At 44.9% G+C, this 19,584-nt stretch overlaps 2 protein-coding genes across 2 annotated transcripts; one reads left to right on the plus strand and one right to left on the minus strand.

The window, feature by feature from the left end:
* Positions 1–7,770: 7,770 nt before the first annotated feature.
* LOC117579808 (accessory gland-specific peptide 70A) lies at positions 7,771–8,094 on the minus strand. The gene is made up of 2 exons (XM_034265888.1): positions 7,984–8,094; positions 7,771–7,924 (listed from the first exon to the last, which is right to left on the minus strand). Exons 1-2 carry the CDS (start codon positions 8,090–8,092, stop codon positions 7,869–7,871), a joined length of 165 nt encoding a protein of 54 aa, XP_034121779.1. The 5' UTR covers positions 8,093–8,094; the 3' UTR covers positions 7,771–7,868.
* Positions 8,095–10,419: 2,325 nt separating this feature from the next.
* Positions 10,420–16,430, plus strand: LOC117580483 (UNC93-like protein). Its single transcript, XM_034267065.1, has 4 exons — positions 10,420–10,675; positions 10,738–10,934; positions 10,994–11,202; positions 16,204–16,430. The coding sequence occupies exons 1-4, from the start codon at positions 10,472–10,474 to the stop codon at positions 16,428–16,430; spliced, it is 837 nt and encodes a 278-aa protein (XP_034122956.1). The 5' UTR covers positions 10,420–10,471.
* Positions 16,431–19,584: the final 3,154 nt, after the last annotated feature.

Below are 19,584 nucleotides of genomic sequence, written 5' to 3' on the forward strand. Positions count from 1 at the left end.
AAAATTTATAATATCACGTCGGTCAGTTCTGTTTGGCAAAACTCTTTCCCAGTCGCAGAGCCTCTCCACAGTGCATGGAAAATGCTGAGGAAAAACTTTTTGCATGGCATGCCGATTGCAATAAGGGAACAACCAACTGCAGGAAGGCAACTGGAACATTGGAGGATGCGGGTGGGGCATAGATTTGGAAACTCAAACTGCAAACTGCACGACTTTAGCGTTTTTTGATGAATGCGACGACGACAAGGGAGCTGGGAGCTGAGAACTGGGAACTGGGCAGAGGTTTGGTCTCGGACTGGGCCTGATTGCTGAAATTCACGCGACTCGATTGTCCAACAGACTAGACGCTGTTCCAGCGAGGGGGAGAGCAGTTAAGTCATGGCCAGAGTTATGAGCTTTAGTTTTAGTTAAAAGGCCCTGTTCTGGCTGGCCCTCATAAACAAATTTTGAGTGTGCCTCAGTCTGTGGCAGAGCCAATGGGAAAGTAATTTAAATGCAATGCCGAGCAGGCAAATTGTGGCCATTTAATGAGCGATTAGAGAGCCCCACAGAGATGATGGCGTTGCGGCACGACACAGCCGTAAAGGCAGAGCCCAAGAGATGCAAAAGTTATCCAATAAGACTCCAGTCGCCGTTATGATTGGGAGTAGATGAACATTTAAATATGCCAGCCAAGTGCGTGAATAGCCAGGAAATGGATAAGCCAGGAATGGATCAGCTCTTGCGGGGAGGAGAACCCTTTCGAGTGCACATGCCTCTGAGTCTGGCTCTCATTAATGCTAATCACGAGAGCAAACTTAATTGCGCTTAAATGGAAACTCTTAAATTGCACTCCAGCTCCGGCACTTGCCTCCGTTGGATCGAGTTGTGTTTACATGAAAGGCTCATTGAAGCTGCCACTTCACCAGGCACTAAGCCCACGCGATTAGTCCAAGACCGGGGGCAAGAGCAGAACCAGAACTGTAGCTGTAGCTGGAGCTGGAGACAGAGCCAGACCTCGGTTGGAGTGTCAATTAAATTAATATCAATTAAAAGCCATGGCAACTTGTTGCATCAACTGCATCTGGCGCTGGTACTTTTTTTGTTTGTTAGAGGAGAGAGAAAATTATGCACACGCCATGGATGCTAAGCCGCCTACGCGCCGAGGGAGTGGAAGCTGGAAGCTGGACGGGACGCCTAATAAAGGGTTGACTGGAGAGAGAGCTGCGATGCTCTTTGCTGGAACTTTAATCAGCAATTTCCTGTGGCATCTTCAAGATACAAAGTAGCTGAAAAATGCTTGCAGCTCTTTCTCCGTCAGCCATCAGGCATCAGCCAGCCACTCCCAGCTTTCACATCTCCTTCTGCCCGGTTTTGCCACAGTTTGTCAGCGTCAGCAAGGATTAATAGAGAGGGAGACGCCGCCCAAGACGCCGCCCCACCCGAAGGAAGCTCTCGGAGCTCTCAGAGCTGCCACAGCAAAAACGCTCCCGTGGGTGAAGTGTCACAAAATTTGCACGCGAACGCGGAAAGCCACATGGCAGCAGATACTCGTGCGACATATGTGCATGTGGATGGATACCCAGATAGATAGAGATGGCAGAGATACGTATGTGCAGAAGCCAAAGCCAAACTCGAAGCTCCGACTGTGGTTGTGGCTGAATCTGGCGAGATGACTGCTGAGCAAATAACGGGACACAAGTCACGGATGACGAATGGATTTGTACTGGGAAAAGGGGTTGGGATGCCCTGAGGATAAATCGCAGAAGAATCCAATTTCGAGAGGTATTTGAAATGCCAGAGAACACAGAGACTCCAAATACTAGTTCTAGCTGACTTTTAATTACAATTGATTAACATTTTGAGCTTAAAATAATGAAAGTAGTAAAAAATGCCTTTACAAGCTGTATCCTGGATACAGGATAAGCTTTTCCTTATATTTTATTTTAATTAAATTATAAAATCATTACTTGCAATCTGCCAACCTACAATTCTGAACCAGCTCCAGCTGAACTATAATAAGTTTTTCATACAAAAATGTGTAATAAACTGTCCTAAAAATACTTCAAAGAATACTCAGTTGCCTTTGTATTTCTTCAAAGTGACTCCAGTACATTAACTATCGGGAATCACTGTGATCACGGTTCAGAATCTGAGTCTGCTTCTGTGCCCTGTAGCTTCTGAGCCGCATCCCAGGCCATGGCACACATGTCAGCGTGTATTGAATGTCGTCTTCGGCTGCTGCTGTTGCTTGGCTGCCAAGGTTGTCGTTAGGAAGGAAGCAGTAGCTGGGGCTGCTCCCAGTTTCCATCTGAGAGAGCTCTCGGAGTATCTTACGCACGCACACGCATCCCTGCATCCGTGGCAGAGTCTAGGAAATGTGCAAAACTTGTGCACTGGCAAATTTATAGCGACAAATGTTGACTTGAGATACGACAGCGAGCAGTGAGGCAGAGAGACAGGGAGACAGGGAGAGAGACAAGAGAGACAGACGCCTGGGAAGATGACTTTGGGGCGCAGTTAGTCTTCGAGCTGCCTGCCTCAAATTGAATGTCAATCGATTTTAGTTTTTAATTTAAAAAACTGCACCACGTCCTCCGCGGCGTATCTCTCCCCTCGCATCGCAACGTACTGGATCGAATCCCTTGTAATTCGGCCTGGCGTGTGCACTTGAAGAGTGCCACATTGAGCTATGCACCGTCTGATTGCATTGCGTGTGTAGTGATTGTGTGTGGGCGTGGCAATCAGCGGCTCAAGAGATTCGTTCCCGCACACTCAGCCAGCGGTGAATGGGGAATTGCAAACCAGGAAGCACCAACCAGCACCAACCAGCGGGGTGTGAGATGTTTATTTGGCAAACAATTGTCATCCGGGGGGGATGTGGGGGAAACGAGAGCCTTCTCCTTCTTGGAGCCTATGCAAATAATGGTTCTATAATTGTTTAATTGATAACCAGCCGACGCCCAACACCACCACAAACTTGACTCGCTTCAGAGTCCAATTTGTGCAAATTGCATGCCCATTGAAACGATTGCCATTCCCACTGCTGGGTCGCAGGTCCCAGGTCTCCTCCACCCACCATTAGACAGTCTATAAACATATCAACACCTGTTATGGTGGCATGTGGAGAGTGCTCCTGCAGCAAATATTGAAAATCACTGACGACAACACCCGACACCAACGCCGACTGGCGACTGCCGCCTGCCGCCTGCCCGTCTCTCGCCTTTTAACCTAAATATCTTTTAGTTGCTTGTTTTTCTCCCACTTTTGTACAAAAATGTACGCAATTGATGGGTGTTTGTGTGTGTGTGTGGGTGTATTTCCGCTGCTGTCAATCAATGGGACAAAGGGACAGTGGACTGGACATTTGCACCCTGTCGACCAGGCAGGTGTGCCGCGGCTCTTAATCCCGCATGCTGGCCGTTTGTCGCGTGCAAAAATATATCCCATACACTGACAGAAAATTGAGTGATAATTGTGCGGAATGGCAGCACATTTAATGCCACAAAAGTGTAGACAATGCGTGATGGTTGCCTAATTGAAGTTCTCTTCTTGCAGTGTCTCTGCTGGCTCCACTCTTTCGCAGCTGCGTTGTCAATTTCACACGCCAGTTGGTCTGCTTCTCGCTGTTCCTGTCTCACTCACACCACCACTTGCAGTTGCACTCCACACCCACTCCCATTCCCATTCCCAGTTCGGTTGCCCTCTAGTCTCTGTGTCCTTGTTGCTGTTCCTGTGTCCTCTTCAGCGGGTATTTTGTTATTGCTAACCATTCGTGGCACGTTCAATTGATTGAATTGAAGTCGCATCGCAGCGGAATGGAACGAAACGGACTGGAATGACGGGGAGAAACGTGGAGAAGCGTTCTGTCAAGGACTCCACTCCACTCCACTCCACTCCATCCCTGTTGTTGCACGGGCTTGTTAGGCGGCATTTCTATCATATGTCCCAGGCAGCTGTCCATCACCGGCCCTAGTCCTCGTCCATGTAACAATTATTCAATTTGATTTACCCTTCAACATCCCCCCCCCCACTATCCCCTATACCTATGACAATACCAAATACCAATACATGCATACATTTATGCCCCTATATCTTTGTTATCCCTGCTGTGTGTTTGCGTCCCTTTCTATTGGGTTTTGGCACATTGTTGTTATCACACCTGAATAGCTGCCAAATGTGTCGCCCGTTGGCGGCGTCATGGCTTACACCTGTTTTCAGCCTCTTTCCCCTCTCCCAACCAATCACTTTGCACTCTCCACAGCCATGCCACAAACCCATTGTGCGTCCGCGGCGGAAGTGCTTGCCTCTTGGAAGCGGAAGTGAATTTAATGCGACTGCAATTTGGATAACCGCTTTGGCAAGCCCATTAACAGCCTTAGGCAGGACATGCAGTACATAGTATGTATGTATGTACATAATCCTGCTGCACTTCAATCCAACTTATTTTCAATATATTTCAAATCAAAGAGGTAGATTTCGTAATGAGAGAACTGACTGTATTATAAATGCGATTCGCAGAAACTGCAACCTTTCATTGTCTTATTAACAATTAATCAATTTCTGTTGGAAAGATATAAAGATTTTACTCTTAGACCTAAACTTATTCTAATCCAATGCACTGTGGGTTGAAGGCCCTAATTTTTGGCATTTACGTAATTTTCTGATTGCTAAATATCCAGATAGAACAAAACTGGTTTTAGAAGATTTGACTGCTTTGACTTGTGAAAAAGTGCGGGAAACATTGAGCAACTTGCAGCTGTAATTGTAGCTCGATTACAAAGTTTATACACAAGTAAAAATACGGATATAACAGGTCGAGGTATTTAAACTAATTGTTAAAACAGGTTTTTGTATAGTTATTTAACTGTCCAATGTTTTGTTCGAGTGTCTTTTTAGCTTGGTACTAACAGTTGCACGTGTTTTCTGTGAAATATTACTTTTGCACAGCACACCACTGCACAGAAGTTCAAGTTGATTGTTATTAAAGAAATATTATAGAATCACGTGGTGTTAATGCTTTTTGCCCGTTTTTTCAGCCCGTTCCAGCGCTGCTGGAGCTCTGGACCAACAACAATCGTGAAGCAGACGCAATAAAATGTTGTTACTTAAAGAGTATTGACAAAAACGGATTAACTAAAGATGAAACTGTTACATTTTTTTTAAGTTTTAAAATGTTTTAAAGGAATTTTTTATCATAATTAATCTTATGAATACTTTTTTCGAGTTCCAGTTTGTATGGGGGCTGGGTCCAAATGACTAAATTGTTGTTCCGAAATTCTACTCCAGTCCAAAGAACATTCCTGCCAATTTGTAGAGCTCTTGGTTTGGTTAATGCTGTTGCATATTTTCACAATTAAAGTAAATATATTTTCTACAAAATTGTATTTATTATTTTTGTATTTCAAAGAACATTTCTAATCTAATATTATTGTACCAATCAAAAACTTTGCGACAAATTGTCAATGCTCCGTTTTACGTATCTAATGCAAACATCCACAAAGATCTGAATATTCCAACCATTAAAGAAGAAATAAAGAAAACTAGTAAGAAATACATCGACAGACTCCACAACCACGAAAATAATTTAGCCTTAAGTCTATTAGACAATAGCCTAACAGTAAGAAGACTGAAAAGATACCACATTCTCGATATCCCTGATAGATAAATTTAACAAACTAAAAAGATGTTATATATAATAGCAGGGCTCATTGGAAAACTGNTTAATTATACAATTTACTTATTGTTTAAAAACAGATTGTAAATATAAAGAGAGAGAAAAAAAAAAAAAAAAAAAAAAAAAAAAAATATATATATTAAAAAAAAAAAATAAAAAAAAAAAAAAAAAAAAAAAAAAAAAAAAAAAAAAAAAAAAAAAAAAAAAAAAAAAAAAAAAAAAAAAAAAAAATATTATTGTACACCAAAGGAAACCATATTTTATATCGCTCTTTTTGTGTGTAAAAAATAGATACTTACGTTAAATAAAATTGAAATCTACTTAACCAACAAATGTTTATATGTTTTCTTTGATTTGCTTTATATATTTATATTTGTTTTAAAGTAGAATTATCCATTAAATAGCCTGTCGAAACCAATTTTCCATGCTCTAATTGACATTCCTGTCAGGATGAAAAATATAACCCAAGTATAACGTTCTTACTGTCACTCTTCTTGTCAATTGTATTTACTACACTCTACTTGTAGCTTCTGCAAATCAGTCTTTGTCCTGGAGTTAGTATATATTTCACTTGGACTCGGACCCCCCCACCCGTCTCGTACGAAGCCTTGCCTTGGGTACGAGCGTTCCTGCTGCAACCTCGTTTGAACCTTAACAAATAGCGACGAAAATTGCAACAAATGTGTTACGAATGGTTCGTGATCGTGGCATGACAGAATGTCGCCTGCAACAACAACAACAGCAACCACAACTAGAGCCTCAGCTACAGCTACAGCCACAAGTAGTCGTCGTACAGCAAACTGAACCAGAGAATTGTAGACCAATGAGGAAATCGTTACCTTGGATTAAACCACTTAAACATCACGAGTTGAACTCTTAACAGCCTGGGACTGCGACTGCGACTGCGTCTGCGGCTGGGAGAAGACTTTCGGGGCTGCAGTGCTGGCTGCTGACTGCTGGCTGCTGGCTGATGATGTTGATGAGGAGGAGACGAAGACAACATAGAAGTTGACAACGGCAGCAGCAGACCCAGCAGCAAACAACAACGAGATTAGCCGCGTTGATGAGAGAAGAGTAACAGAGAGAGAGAGCTAGAGAGAGATGGAGAGTTCGGAGAGTGGTAGCCATGGGCTCCTGAGGTTGCTTGTTTCTCCATTGGTATCTCTATGGAACCGATTACAACCAAGTAACCAAGTGTTTTTGCTGTTGCTGTTCGCTGTCGTTGCAGCTGATGCAATAAATCGCCGACATTGCTGAAAGTTGTTGCTGAGATTGTGATAAAAGTAAATCGTTGCAACAGCAGCAACACTGAGACACTGAGACACGAGACACGATCAGACAGGCAGGCAGGCCCTCGAGGAAGGACCAGAGCCAGATCATCGATATCAAATTACCTCCCATTGAAATGCACAGGCGGTCCTTGTTCCACATACAAGGAACTCCTTTCGCAGTACTCCTTCTTATCAATTTCGTTTGGCCAACTCCACGTTAGAGCACGTAGAAAAAGTTAACACACACAGGGAGCAAGGGGAGGTGGAAGGCGAGGGAAAAGTTGTGCCAAGCACTTGGAATTTTCGGTGTAAAAGCATCCCCATAAGCGTTACGCTGGCGTATTCTAAACTTCGAGCGCTACTTTTGCCCATGCAGCTAAAGTCATTATCATTAAAGCCACCCCAAAAAACTTTCACTCCTCTGTGACTGTTTCGGAGTGTGCGTGTGTGTGTGTGTGTGTAGGGACGAGGACGAAAGAGCTGAGCGGAAAATATTGTAAATTGTATCTAACAGATACTTTATCGAGCCGAAATAGAAACTTTTGCCATTGTCCGCGAGCAACAGAACCGACACACACATGAGAGAGGAGGAGAGAAGTTGATGGAGGGGTAGCCATAGCTGGGAGGGGAGTTACTTGGGACTTATATGCCAGGAAGATAATGAGAGTATAACTGGGCGTGGCAACAACTTGCGAGCATTCTCCGACTGCAAGGGAAAACTTTCTCGTGTGTGGCAATGGAAAAGTTTTTGCGCTCTGCTGCCTGGAAAATGTTCCATCAAAAAGCAGCCACAGGAACGAAATCATTATTTTCCGCTCTCTGCTTGGAAACAGTGACAAAAAATGCCTTAAGAAACATCTATTAAGGTTCAGAAAATGAGGGAACAAACAATTATGAATCATAAATGAGCGATCAGCACTATTCAAGATTAAGTCAAGATTTTAGCATCCTCTGCCACCCCAAGCCGGTCCAAAGTTGAGTCTACACCATTTCTGAACTGTTGGGACGAAGGAGAGAGTTAAAGAAAGATAGTCGACATGGTCGATATGCACGTACTGTCTCTGGGGCCCCAGGTGGACGAGGTTCTCATCGGAACACGCCCGGGCACGCCTAAGGCCACGCCCACGAGCACGAGGAGTAGCGTCAGTGATATTGGGAACTGCATTTCTGGATTAGAGCTGCGCACTCTCGCGGCTGTGGCTACTTATAAGCGGAAATTCGATATCCATTCGATATGCATATGATGTGGTGGGTTAATGCCTCGAATTGGATACGATTATTAGTAGTCCCGGAAGTGGATACGATCTTTTGAACGACACATTACCATGATGGAAGTAACCGAGATTCGGGCTGGTCTGCTCTGGCAGCAGTTAAAAGTAAGCCAGTGCCGGAGGGACGGGCCAAAATCCCCCAATTTGATGGCCATAATATGTCTTCATTGCTCAGACACTGACATGAGCATGATTCTGCGGTAATCATTGCCCCTTGGGCTATGGAAATCAGCGATGCTTTGTGGCCCATTGCCAGTCGCTGGCTGCCATTAAATTGCAGCCAAGAGATCGACGGTCCGGCAAATCTGGAGCTGGAAAGAGTGAAAGGCAAGCGGAAGGAGATGGAGAAGAGAACTTGCAGCTGGCTCGGTTTCGGTCCTCCGATCTGCCTGGGTAACCTGATTCAATGAGCTTGAAAATCTATCGCCGCATGCGGGGCCTTTCTTTTTGCCACACATTTCTGCCTCTGAAAAGGCCAAGACTTGATTGACCAGCAGCAGCGGCAGCGGCAGCTCCCATTCTGTTTATGAGCCTTTTTTCGAAATACTTTCTAAAGCATTGTCGTTGCCTCCTGCCGTTTGCCATGGTTGTGCCCGCAGTTGTTTTATTACAAATTGGAAATTTGTCTCAAAAGCGCCCAAGGAGGCAGCATTTGCATTCGCCAAAGTTCGACAAATTTCCAAACGCATTTATCTCCGCACTCAGATCTGCAGCGAACTCAGTCAGTCAGACACGACACAAGCCGCGGTCTGCTCTTTTTCCCATTGGTTTGTCTTTGATTTTACTTTCGAAAGGCACTTAATTAGTGGGGAACAAAACACAGTCGAATGCTCTGCAAAACTGTTGCACGCTGACTGACTGAAAGGCTGGATATAGGAAGCTATAAGGGAGCAATTTTCACACTTTCGGGTCCTACAATATGCACTGGAAAATGGAGGTCAAAGTTGAGTGGCAGATTCCAGTTTTTCTTACTCATTAGACTGGCTTGCCTTGTGAGCGAAAAGTGCAAACTGAAGTACAGAAATGCAAGCACTAAAGAATATCTCAAATTTATGCCAAAAACTACGAATTGAGCTAAGCAATTTAACTACCTATCTATCAATAACTAACTATCAATAACTGATTGTAAACATAGCTCCCACATCATTCGGTTCTTGTTTTAAGAGCAAACATTGTTCTGCTCTCCACGAAAAGTGTTCCTTCCCAATGGGCATTCTGAATGCATTCTTCAGCGGTTTGACTCTCATTTCTGTGGCATACTTTTGGGGCGTTGCCAAAATACTTTATTGATCTTTTGGTGTAGAAAGAATGTATACAAAAATGAAAAAAAAAACTAAACGAATTTCAAAGAAACAAGCTTAGATTTATGCATATTCAGCTCGTTTTTATTATACAATTTATAAAGGAAATATAGCCGGGAGGATTTCCTAAATTATATTCTCTCTGTTCCGGACTTTTTCGTACTTTTCCATAAAATCTATTCCTAGTTGGATGCATAATTGTATCGCAAATATTTGCATATCATAATAATATTTTATCAATTGAATATTGCGTGTGCAATGTGGAAACGCATTCGATTGATTAAACAGCGTGTGAAAGGAGCAAGGACCTCCGGCTTTGTGCCTGTCCCACGCAATTAAACCGAATATTAATTATGCGGAATCCCATGGCATATCGATTTGCCATAACTGACACATTTTGCAGCCATTGTTCCTTCTTCTGCAGCAGCTGTTGCGGACTTGTGGGGGCAACATCCCCCACAAAGCAGATGGAGATGACAGAGACACTGCGCCTATTCCTGCCACAAGGGAACCCTCTACTCTGTCTCTCTGTCTGTGTCTCTGTGTTTGCAATTAGGAGCGCTTTATTTGATAGTGTTGGTGCAGGCTGCTGACAAATGCAAAGGCATATGATGCCGACTGGCCCCCGTGTGCAGACCCGTACAATGACCCACATTGTGATGCGCTTTTATTAGACACGCGAGGCGCAAAAACAAAGGCCGCTCCAGACAATGGAATGGCAAGGGGACGACAGCATCATCATCGTCATCAAACATAAAAGCGAATGAAGGAGCGCGAAACTCACATGAAGACAATGCAAATGTGGCACAGTCGCAGGACATTAAACTCCCCATTCGAGTACGATTGCATGTGAGAAATTTGAGATTAAATCAAGGAACGAACAACGTGGCTTTGAGTTCTGCCTCCTAGACAGTTCTAGGCAAATTCCATTATAAACATACGAAAACGGAGAGTCTACAAACATTTTTGGAAATGAGTAACGAGCGGCGTCGCTCCTCTGCGGCAACAGAGTTCCTGGAGGTTGTGGTGCGGCCCAAGAAATATTACAAAGTAAAGCATCCTCAAGAGCAGTCTGATCGTGGCAAAATTATCGTCAGTTCTGGCGAGAGGTGGCGCATACTCAAAAATGTGGCCGTCATCTCCGTGGCCATGATGACGCAGTACGTGGCCTATCAGGTGAGTTCGAAGACTAAAACTGACCCAAGACCTACCGGTATCAACGGATATACTGTCATTAGGGCACTCTGAACCTACAGTCCTCGCTGAATGCGAAAGATGGTCTGGGCACCATTGCCCTCTCCTGCATCTACCTCTCGATGAGCGTCTCCTGTCTGATCCTGCCCACCATCATGATACGCATGCTGACCTGCAAGTGGACATTGGTCATAGGCATGGCCGCCTTCATACCCTACGTAGCCCTGCAGCTGTACTCGCGGTATGTGGTCCCAGAATAATACTCTGTATGACACTCTTTGAGGCATCTTTTGCGTGCAGCTTTTACACGCTCGTTCCGGCGGGCATTTTGCTGGGCGTGGCCGCTGCCCCCATGTGGGCCGCCCATGCCACATATCTCACGCAGATCAGTCAGATTTATGCGATTATAACCTCCTCGGAGATGGATGCCGTGATCACGCTGTTCTTTGGGATCTTCTTCTTTGCCTGGCAGAATGCGGACACCATTGGCAATCTGATGTCCAGTCTGGGTGAGTTTTTGGCTGACTGAATCCCAAGATCTCATTACAACTGGCAGCCCGCCTGCTTAATTGCATTTCTGATTAGTTGGGGGACTTGTCAGGGCAGCGCACCCCATAATGAGATTCAGCAAAAGAGGTGGTGAGGAGGGGCTTAGTTAATGGGCAAGGGTACCGGGCTACCCTTTGACCAATGGGGCAGTTAGTCAGTTCCAGTTAGCCGCAAGAGCAGCCACCATCATCATCCTCACCAGCATCACCAATAGGCAGACCACAGACCTTAACAACAAGCGGCACATCCAACAACAAAGTGGGCCAGTTTACACCTGCAGTTAGTGTGGCAAAGGGGGCAGGCAGGGAGCCTCACCTGCACCTGCATGGCCTTTCCCATGTAATTATTTGTAATTTGTTTGCCCAAGTGCAGGCAAGTGCAGCTCTCGTTGTTGTCCTAGTTGGTCCTTGTTCACCGTGCACTTTGGCTGCTTCCTCCTCCACTTTACATTTCTCGTGCGCCTCCGCCACTCGTGTACATTCGGAAGTGCTTAGTTATGGTTGTTATTGCAGCTAATACAATATGAAGAGAGAGGCCCCAAGATGGGGCCATACAGACATGTCGAAAATGCCAGCAGCTACTCAAAAGCCTCAAAGCATTTGCCATATTAAGGCATGGGCATGGGATAGGGAACGAGTGGGGTGCGGATATAAGTATTTATATAGATTGATGATGGCGACATCGCCAGCTGACAAACGGAAACGAGAAATAATTAACCCAGAAATGGCCAGAAAAATCCTGACAGCGAGCCAGAAAGAGAAATCCAAAAGCTTATGGCGTAATTGTCTAATGGCAGCGACAAAAGCGTGTCCAATGCGAGGCTCCATAAATTATCACAAGTCCAGGAAGTCCAGGGACTTATCCGCTGATGGGGCAAGGGATTTCCCATGCTAATCTCCACCGAGGAGGAGACTCAGCAGCAGCCAGCCCTTGTAGATCTTTCAATTACGAACCACCACAAAAGAAAAAATCAGCAGCACAAAACATTCCCGGGCATATGCCTGGGGGTCGTGTCGTGTCGTGTCGCGTTGCCTTCAAGTTGAATACATTTCGATTAATACAAATTTGCCTGCCTCCCCAACATTTTGAATGCGAAATCGAATTATGCGCGGAATTTAAGTGGAATTCGTTTGAGGTTCGAGGGGCGTGAGCGAGAAATTCAACGAAAATTTGCATCAATTTTTCTTGGCATTAACAACAGGATGGGCTGGGAATGAGATCGCTGAGAGCAAAAGGAAGGGATGGATGGACTGGCATGGGATGGGATTGTGCTGAGAGCTATCTGTGCCATTATTGAGTTAATAAATCACATGCCGGCTTCAATTACAGCCACAGCCCAATGGCCCAATGGCCCAGCGCGAATGCTTACCTCAAAAATTCAGTTGACTGACAACTGGAGGAGCTGCTTCTGGAATTCCTGAATGCTCGAGCAGCAGAAATGTCATTACCAGCCACTTGAAATATTCGATTTTCTATTCAAATGCTAAATTTGCGTAATAACTCAACGCTCCCAGTCCCTGTCCCAGTGTGTATCTACTTTCGCTTTGCAATTCGCGCTTGTTTGCCATTTTGGTGGGGTGAAAAGGAAAGCAAAATATCCCCCCCTTCTGACTGACTGACTGAATGCTGACTTCAATGAGTGTCTCAAGCATGTTGGGACTTAACAGAAATTGCTATGGAATTGAATTAAACATGCGAGAGTGAAAGGAAAGTGGTCTGCCTGCTGCCTGCTGCCTGCTGTCTGCTGTGGGAGTGCCAATCGTTGCTGGCACTCGCTGACTTTTCTACTCGTTACTGGCACCCATTGAGGCTTCGACCCATTCCACCATTCCAATCGTTAACCCATTGAACAAATAACGAAAGCATGAACAGATCGTAAAAATCGTTCCTCAATAACGAAGCTGATTTCCCTTCCGCCCTCGTGTGGGTGTGGGGGGTACGCAGTACAGCGTGAACGTGCGAACAAACCGGATATCCGTTTATGGAACGGATGTTGCCTGATTTCCGACCCATTGACAGACTCGCCCTACAGGAAGGGGGATTCCTGCACATTCCCCCTGCACAGATTATCGGCCATAATTTATCTTCAACTTGCATTAAATGACAAAAATGTATTTTGCTCTCGGTACGAGCTGTATTGTTGTGCTCATAAATCAGAGATCAAGCCCCCGAGCACGGTAATTGCTTTGGAAATGCGGCCAAACTGGGTTAAGCTGAAATTAGTTGTTTAGACTCGGACTTCGTGGAGGGCAAAAACATTTCCGATTTAGCTTTTCGATTGGACTCTATCTATCTCTCTCTCTCTCTCTCTATATCTGCAATTGTAGTTTGGCTTTGTTGGCCCAACTTTTTCACACACACAACTGGCACAAACAATATTTCAAAACGGTGCCCCGCCCAGAGCAGAGCTCTGTCTCTGTCTCTGCCGCTGTCTCTGGCTGTGATTCTGGGTTCCGTTTCTGGTTCTGTTTCTGGCGGATTGGGGCTGGGCACTGGGGTACATGCACAGTAAATTTTCATTTGCAAGACGGTTTGCCAGTGTTCCCCGAGCGGCAGGGAGGGATATGCATTTAAATACGTGTTGAATTATTGTGCTGCAGCAGCACCAGAATATGGCGAGGATATGCTCCAGTTGTGCACAGCTACATTCCCCCACCCTTTCCTGTATCTATTAAATTAAATTGCTTAATTTTCTGCAACTGCAAGCAGAAGCAGAGAGACGGCAAGCGGCGCTAGAGGACTGCCAGAGGACATGGAGCAAAAAGGAACATCAAACATTACAAAACTTTCATCATTGTGTGACATGGAATTATGTATTTGTTTGCTTGCTTCTCCCTCTCCCTCTCCCTCTGCCTCTCCCTGTTCCAGTCGCCTGGCAACATTCATTTCAGTTGTTTAGATTTTATGCTCTGCAATTTTATTTATTGTAGACTTTCCTCTCCGAAAGATAAGTCTCTTTATACGAGTATTCCTGCATGTAGAGTGCCTCTCATTCCCCGCTCTCATTCTCAGCTTTATTGTTGCTGCTGCTGCTGCTGCTGTTGGTTATTGTCGCTTGGTAGTTGCTCAGTGTGGCAATAATAGCAATAATAACTAAAGTAAATGGACTGTTATTCGGTGTCATGTGGTCCCCAGAGTGTTTATGAGAGAAAGAGCCAGGAAGGAACTGGAGAGATTTGTTTGGGGATGCAAACTCGTAGGGGGGAACAAATCTACAAGCGAACACTTAAGCCCTTACTATTGTTAAAATATATATTTTAAAGTGCTTTATAATAAGTTTTAATATTCAGTGCATTTATTTTTGCTAAACAGCTAACAGCTCTGTTAGCAGACCAGTCTATAGCTCTGTTGGTGCACCAGTTTAAAGTTCTGTTAGCGAAGCAGTCTACAGCTCTGTTAGTGCACCAGTCTACAGCTCTGTTAGCACACCAGTCTACAGCTCTGTTAGTGCACCAGTTTACAGCTCTGTTAGCGAAGCAGTCTACAGCTCTGTTAGTGCACCAGTCTACAGCTCTGTTAGCGCTCTCTGGCAGAGCTCTTAGAGCGGGCTCGCGCTCGCTCTCACGATCCACACTGTCGCGAGCTGCCTAAGCTTGTAAGCTAGAATGAAGTGAAGCTCGAACCCCCGTTAGTTTTGTAATGTTCCACCCCCGAATTCTGACAGAAAGAGTGCGCTTCGTGGACTATTTCTTTGGCGGTTCTTACATTTGAAGTTTCTTTCAGCGGCACCAATCCACCCTCCTACAAACATTTTTGCTTTGATATTTCTGTTTGCCATTTTTCTGTCCAATCTTAAATCAACAATTTCCTATTAAAGCGGAGACTTTTTCCCAGTAATATAGAAATACACGTGAAACCCCACCCAGCCCATCATCGTAAGCAGCCGCAGCCCAGACACAGATCCGTCTTACAGGACTCCGTCAGTGGCTGCCTTTTCCAGGAATCGCAGACGAGACACACCAAGGGCCGGGCCCCCTGCAACATTGGGCTCATAATTCATTAAGACTTTTTTGAGTTATGCACAACTTTTTACATTTCTTCCTTTGCCTGCTTTCAGTTCGTTTTTATTGTTTCTTTTTTTTAACAACTCTGTCTGCTGCCTGGGGACAAAACCGATAAGAGCTGAAGGGCAAAGTGAGGAGGAGAGGGCTTCCCTTCTGTTTCTGGATGATAACTGGCTACCGTTAATTTTTCTTTTGCTTCTAGCCCCTGCCGTGGAGGAGTTCTTGTCAGTTCTTTAAGGTGTAAATTCAGGAAGCCATAAACAAAAGGCAGCTTTGCCTTTGCCACTTCCCTTTGTCCTTTTGCTGGTGCTCCTTCGTCTTGGCCTTCCCCGCCTTATTCTTATTCTGTTTCTATATCTTCTGCCTCCTGCTTGTTCCGTCAGCTGCTTCTGCTGCGCTTTTGTTTGCACGCCTCGAAAACTGCTGCATTGTGTGCAGAAGTTAGACCCCGCTGTCCAGTGGCACAGTGGCTTCTAATTCAACTTTTAGTTTGAAAAAACTTTCAACATAGATTGGGTTTCCATTTTGTGTAGTTGCCACACCACTGTGGCTGTGTTTATGGCGGCCCGGCCCGGCCCGCCCACCACCTAACCATCTCCGATGTAAGTTCCTGCCGGGCTGCGCACAAATGAAATTGTTTTGCACTGCCCCGTGCCGTCGCTTTGGGTTTTTACTCAGCTTCTTTTTAGTATGCCGAACAGCAGCTGCTGCTGCAACTGCCTCTGATTCACTTGGTCACAGGGGAGGCAGAGAGAGGCTGCGTCCTGGTCCCAGTCCCAGTCCTGGGTCCGTCCAGTGCTCCGCCGCGTTGCACAGAATTTGTAATTGCAATGTCGGTTAATTAAATACAGTTTTACTTTATGTAGCTCTCGGATCCCTGGCACTGCCCCTGCCCTCCCTCGGTTGTGTTGTTTATCTTGTGTGTGTGTACGTCATTTTTCTCTATTTTTCACTTAGAGCTTGTTACACTCGGTGTTGAGCCTAGTCGGAGCCACCGAGGCACCGTGCCTCGGAAATTTATTGCTCTGGCCGTGTACAAGAGGCACAGGAATTGGTTCTTAAAGGATTATGAGCCGGTGGGAGTGCCAGAGGAGGATCTGTGTGGCTTTGGTTCAAATGCCAAGAGCAGTCTTAGCCACAACTTACAGCAGATGCGAAGCATGAAGGATGGGCTATTGTTTTAGGAAACCAAGTTACAAATTATATTGTATATTTTTTCTGGGTAGATAAATCCACTCTCGCTATCTGGTTGAAGGTGATTGTTATCCTTTTCTAAACTAAAATACCACAATACTGCAAACTGCAACAGTAAAATAACCAAACCAAAGAGACAAGAAAAGAGTTTAACCAACGAGAGTAATGAGTGGCAAAGAAAACCACAGAAACTGTATCATTTTCACAAAAGAGTTTTTCTTGCCGCAGCTCTCCTCCAGCTTCCTGCTGCTGCCCCGCCACGACCCGTATAAACTGTTGCAGCTATTACTTGAACATATGTTCAGCAATTAAAAAATGTTCCACATACGCACTGTGCGACACTTTTTCTCAGTCTTTGCCCTCCCGGGCACATTTTTCTTTTCTCGTTTCGCTTTGGTGTGGTCCCTCGGTGGGTCTGTCGGTGGTTCCCTCGCTGCTGCTGCCATGTGCTGCCGCTTTAATTGCGTTTCTTCTCGTTCATTTGTTTTCTCACTCTTTTAACTATGTTTCTTCTTATCTAGAATGTATTTTTCCCATTTCTTGGCACACAATGTCAGATCAATCAGTGGATGCTCTGTGAGTGTATTTTTTTTCGGATCGAATGATTAGTTTTTCAAACATTTACCAAAAATGTACAGCAAACAAGAGCTGGAATATATTTGTGATGCTTTTAGGAAAAATGTAACAGCGTCCATTAGGATTCTAAACAGCAAGTTAAACAATAATTCAGTTGGTGCTGAATTATTACGATCCCCTCCCACGGGGTAATCAAATATTATTTATTCGCTGTTTACACATATAACATTTCCTTCTCCCGCCCTCCTCCCCCCTACTTGACTTGCTAAATTTATGTAAATTGTGCGTGGCGTGGGACTCGTAGGACACGAGGCATAAATTGGCTTATTGCGCTATAAATTGTATTTATTTTGATGAAATTTACACACGGCATAAACGAAGCGAGCCGCCATGAATCCATATATGCATAGAAATACTTGTACTCGTCCTTGTCCTTCTGCGCGTTTCTACTGGTGTCCCTCTGCCTCCACCGCCCTAGGATGTTGAAGCGCAAAGTCGCCGTGGTGGGGTGGCATACAACATTTTTTGTTCTCTTTATAATGAACCGCAATTTCGATGATGCCTCGATAAGAAATTAAATATAAAATGCGTGAGAACAACATTTTTTCATTGGCGACTGAGGCGGAAAGCGGAAATGAGATACATAGATCCCTGTGCAAAAACATGCACCAAAAGAAAAGCATTCCATCTACAACAAATTCAAAAATTACACAAGCAGAAACACTCACATAGATGGAGACTAGCAGATTTTGCACCCAAAGTGGGAGTAAAAAGCAAAGGAATTTGAAGCTATTTCATTTTATTTAGTTATATTTCATATTTGATTTCTCTCAGTGCATTGAGTTTGCTGCTTAGCGACATTGATGTTTATGGATTTTGATTGCCTGCCCGCCCGCCCGCTCCATCGCACTTTGGGGCTGGGGGCCAAACTGATGTCGGGATAAGCACGCTTGCCTGCACAGGGGAAAGCCATCCCTCTGGCATCCCTCCGCTGCACACTCTCCACTCTCCACTCTCCACTCTCCTCATCACGCAGCCCAGCAAGCTGCTTGCCATTGATGCGTTCCTCTTTCAACATCGCAACATTTAATGAATATCCAAATTGGCAATTTCAATATTAAAGCGATTTTGCGAAGCTATATGAGCTGTGCCACGCCCGATAAGATTAGCACCCAAGATGAGACCCAAGTCTTTATCCATATCCATATCCATATCCGTATACGTAATGTATCTGTGTGTATCTGTGTGTGGATTGGAAAGTCATTGGTGTGTAAATTACGCCATTCATGATGTTTCCCATGCTGTGGATGGGGATGTGGACCCATTCCGTGCTTCGATTTGATGATGCGGAAAAGTAAAACCACAAAATCTGAGCCCCGACATAAACTGCCATTTGCCCTCTCCCTCCCTGCCTCCCTGCCTCCCTCTCCCCCTTTTCTCTCACACACACTTTTGGTGTGGCTGGATCTGGATATGCAAATGACAATGCAGTTCGGGTGTTCCTTCCAGAATTAATCAGGACCAGGCAACTCCAAGGAGTAAATGGTTATCCCTCCCTGGGAAACTTTTCAATCTACGGCACTCGTAATTGGCCAGCATCTGCTGGGGACTCGGGAAGTTCTTTAGTGTTATTGCAGCCATTTCTATTTGAGCCAGAACTCATAAAATGTACTCGAGAGCTGCTACTCTGCCTCTGCCTCTGCCTCTGGCCCATGTCGTTGGACAAATGAAGTTGCCCGGAGTTGTGGGAGCCCTGTGGGGGTTGTTTTCAACTGGGGGAAGCTTCTGCTCCCTAATGAAATTTTGCAACCACCGAAATAAAAAGTATCAGTGTCTGTCAGATTGTACATGAATGGGAATTAATTTCCAACAAAATGACAAAGCAATGCCTGAACACCAGAAGGGTAGGGCCAAAAACAGAAGTCGGACAGGGGCAGCCAGATGGATTCTGAGCAATATAAAAGAGTTTCCAGAAAGGTTTGTCTGTGTAACTTTTGAAGAAGGTATCAAAGGATCGCAGTCTCCCATGGGAGATTCGGGTTTTAAATACAAAAAGAAGAAATGAATAAATGTATTACTTATTTTAGGTAGGAAATCCATTTCATGTCTCAAGGCTTTAGTTAGTTTGAATTAAAGATATTAAATATTCAAAGATTACATTTACTCTGAAATATTTAACCCTCTCGAACTTTCATCTATATTGGCCGGGGTTTGCCCTCCACTCCGCTCTACCTACCCCTGGCAATCGGCAATCACTTTTAGCTCGTCGAGCAATCAACATCCGTTACATTAATTTGATGTTGCCATCTCCTGCGCTCCTTCATCTCCGGCTAACAATATTAAAATCTTTATCAAATCGAAATTAAAAACCAGTTGGAATTGCTTCCTCCACGTCTCCTGCCCCTTGCCATTCCCACTTGCAGCATCCACCTCTGGCAACAACTAAACTTTCATCTGGCTGGAGCACCCCTTGGCCTGGCCCTGCCTCGCCCGGACTCGGCCTGGACCCATGAAACTTTAAATAAATATGCAGCGTGTGCACCCCTCCTCATGCTCTCCAGAGCTGTG

The sequence above is a fragment of the Drosophila guanche genome, unplaced genomic scaffold (assembly GCF_900245975.1).
Source record: "Drosophila guanche unplaced genomic scaffold, DGUA_6, whole genome shotgun sequence".
Classification (NCBI taxonomy): domain Eukaryota; kingdom Metazoa; phylum Arthropoda; class Insecta; order Diptera; family Drosophilidae; genus Drosophila; species Drosophila guanche.

Bases quoted from the DNA above. Each gene is read 5' to 3' on its own strand.
- LOC117580483 (XM_034267065.1), top strand. From the start codon at position 10,472: ATGAGTAACGAGCGGCGTCGCTCCTCTGCGGCAACAGAGTTCCTGGAG. The intron at 10,935-10,993 runs GTATGTGGTCCC...TTTTGCGTGCAG, and splicing joins GCCCTGCAGCTGTACTCGCG to CTTTTACACGCTCGTTCCGG. The intron at 11,203-16,203 runs GTGAGTTTTTGG...TTTTTCACTTAG, and splicing joins CAATCTGATGTCCAGTCTGG to AGCTTGTTACACTCGGTGTT.
- LOC117579808 (XM_034265888.1), bottom strand. From the start codon at position 8,092: ATGCAGTTCCCAATATCACTGACGCTACTCCTCGTGCTCGTGGGCGTG. The intron at 7,925-7,983 runs GTACGTGCATAT...TCGTCCCAACAG, and splicing joins CACCTGGGGCCCCAGAGACA to TTCAGAAATGGTGTAGACTC.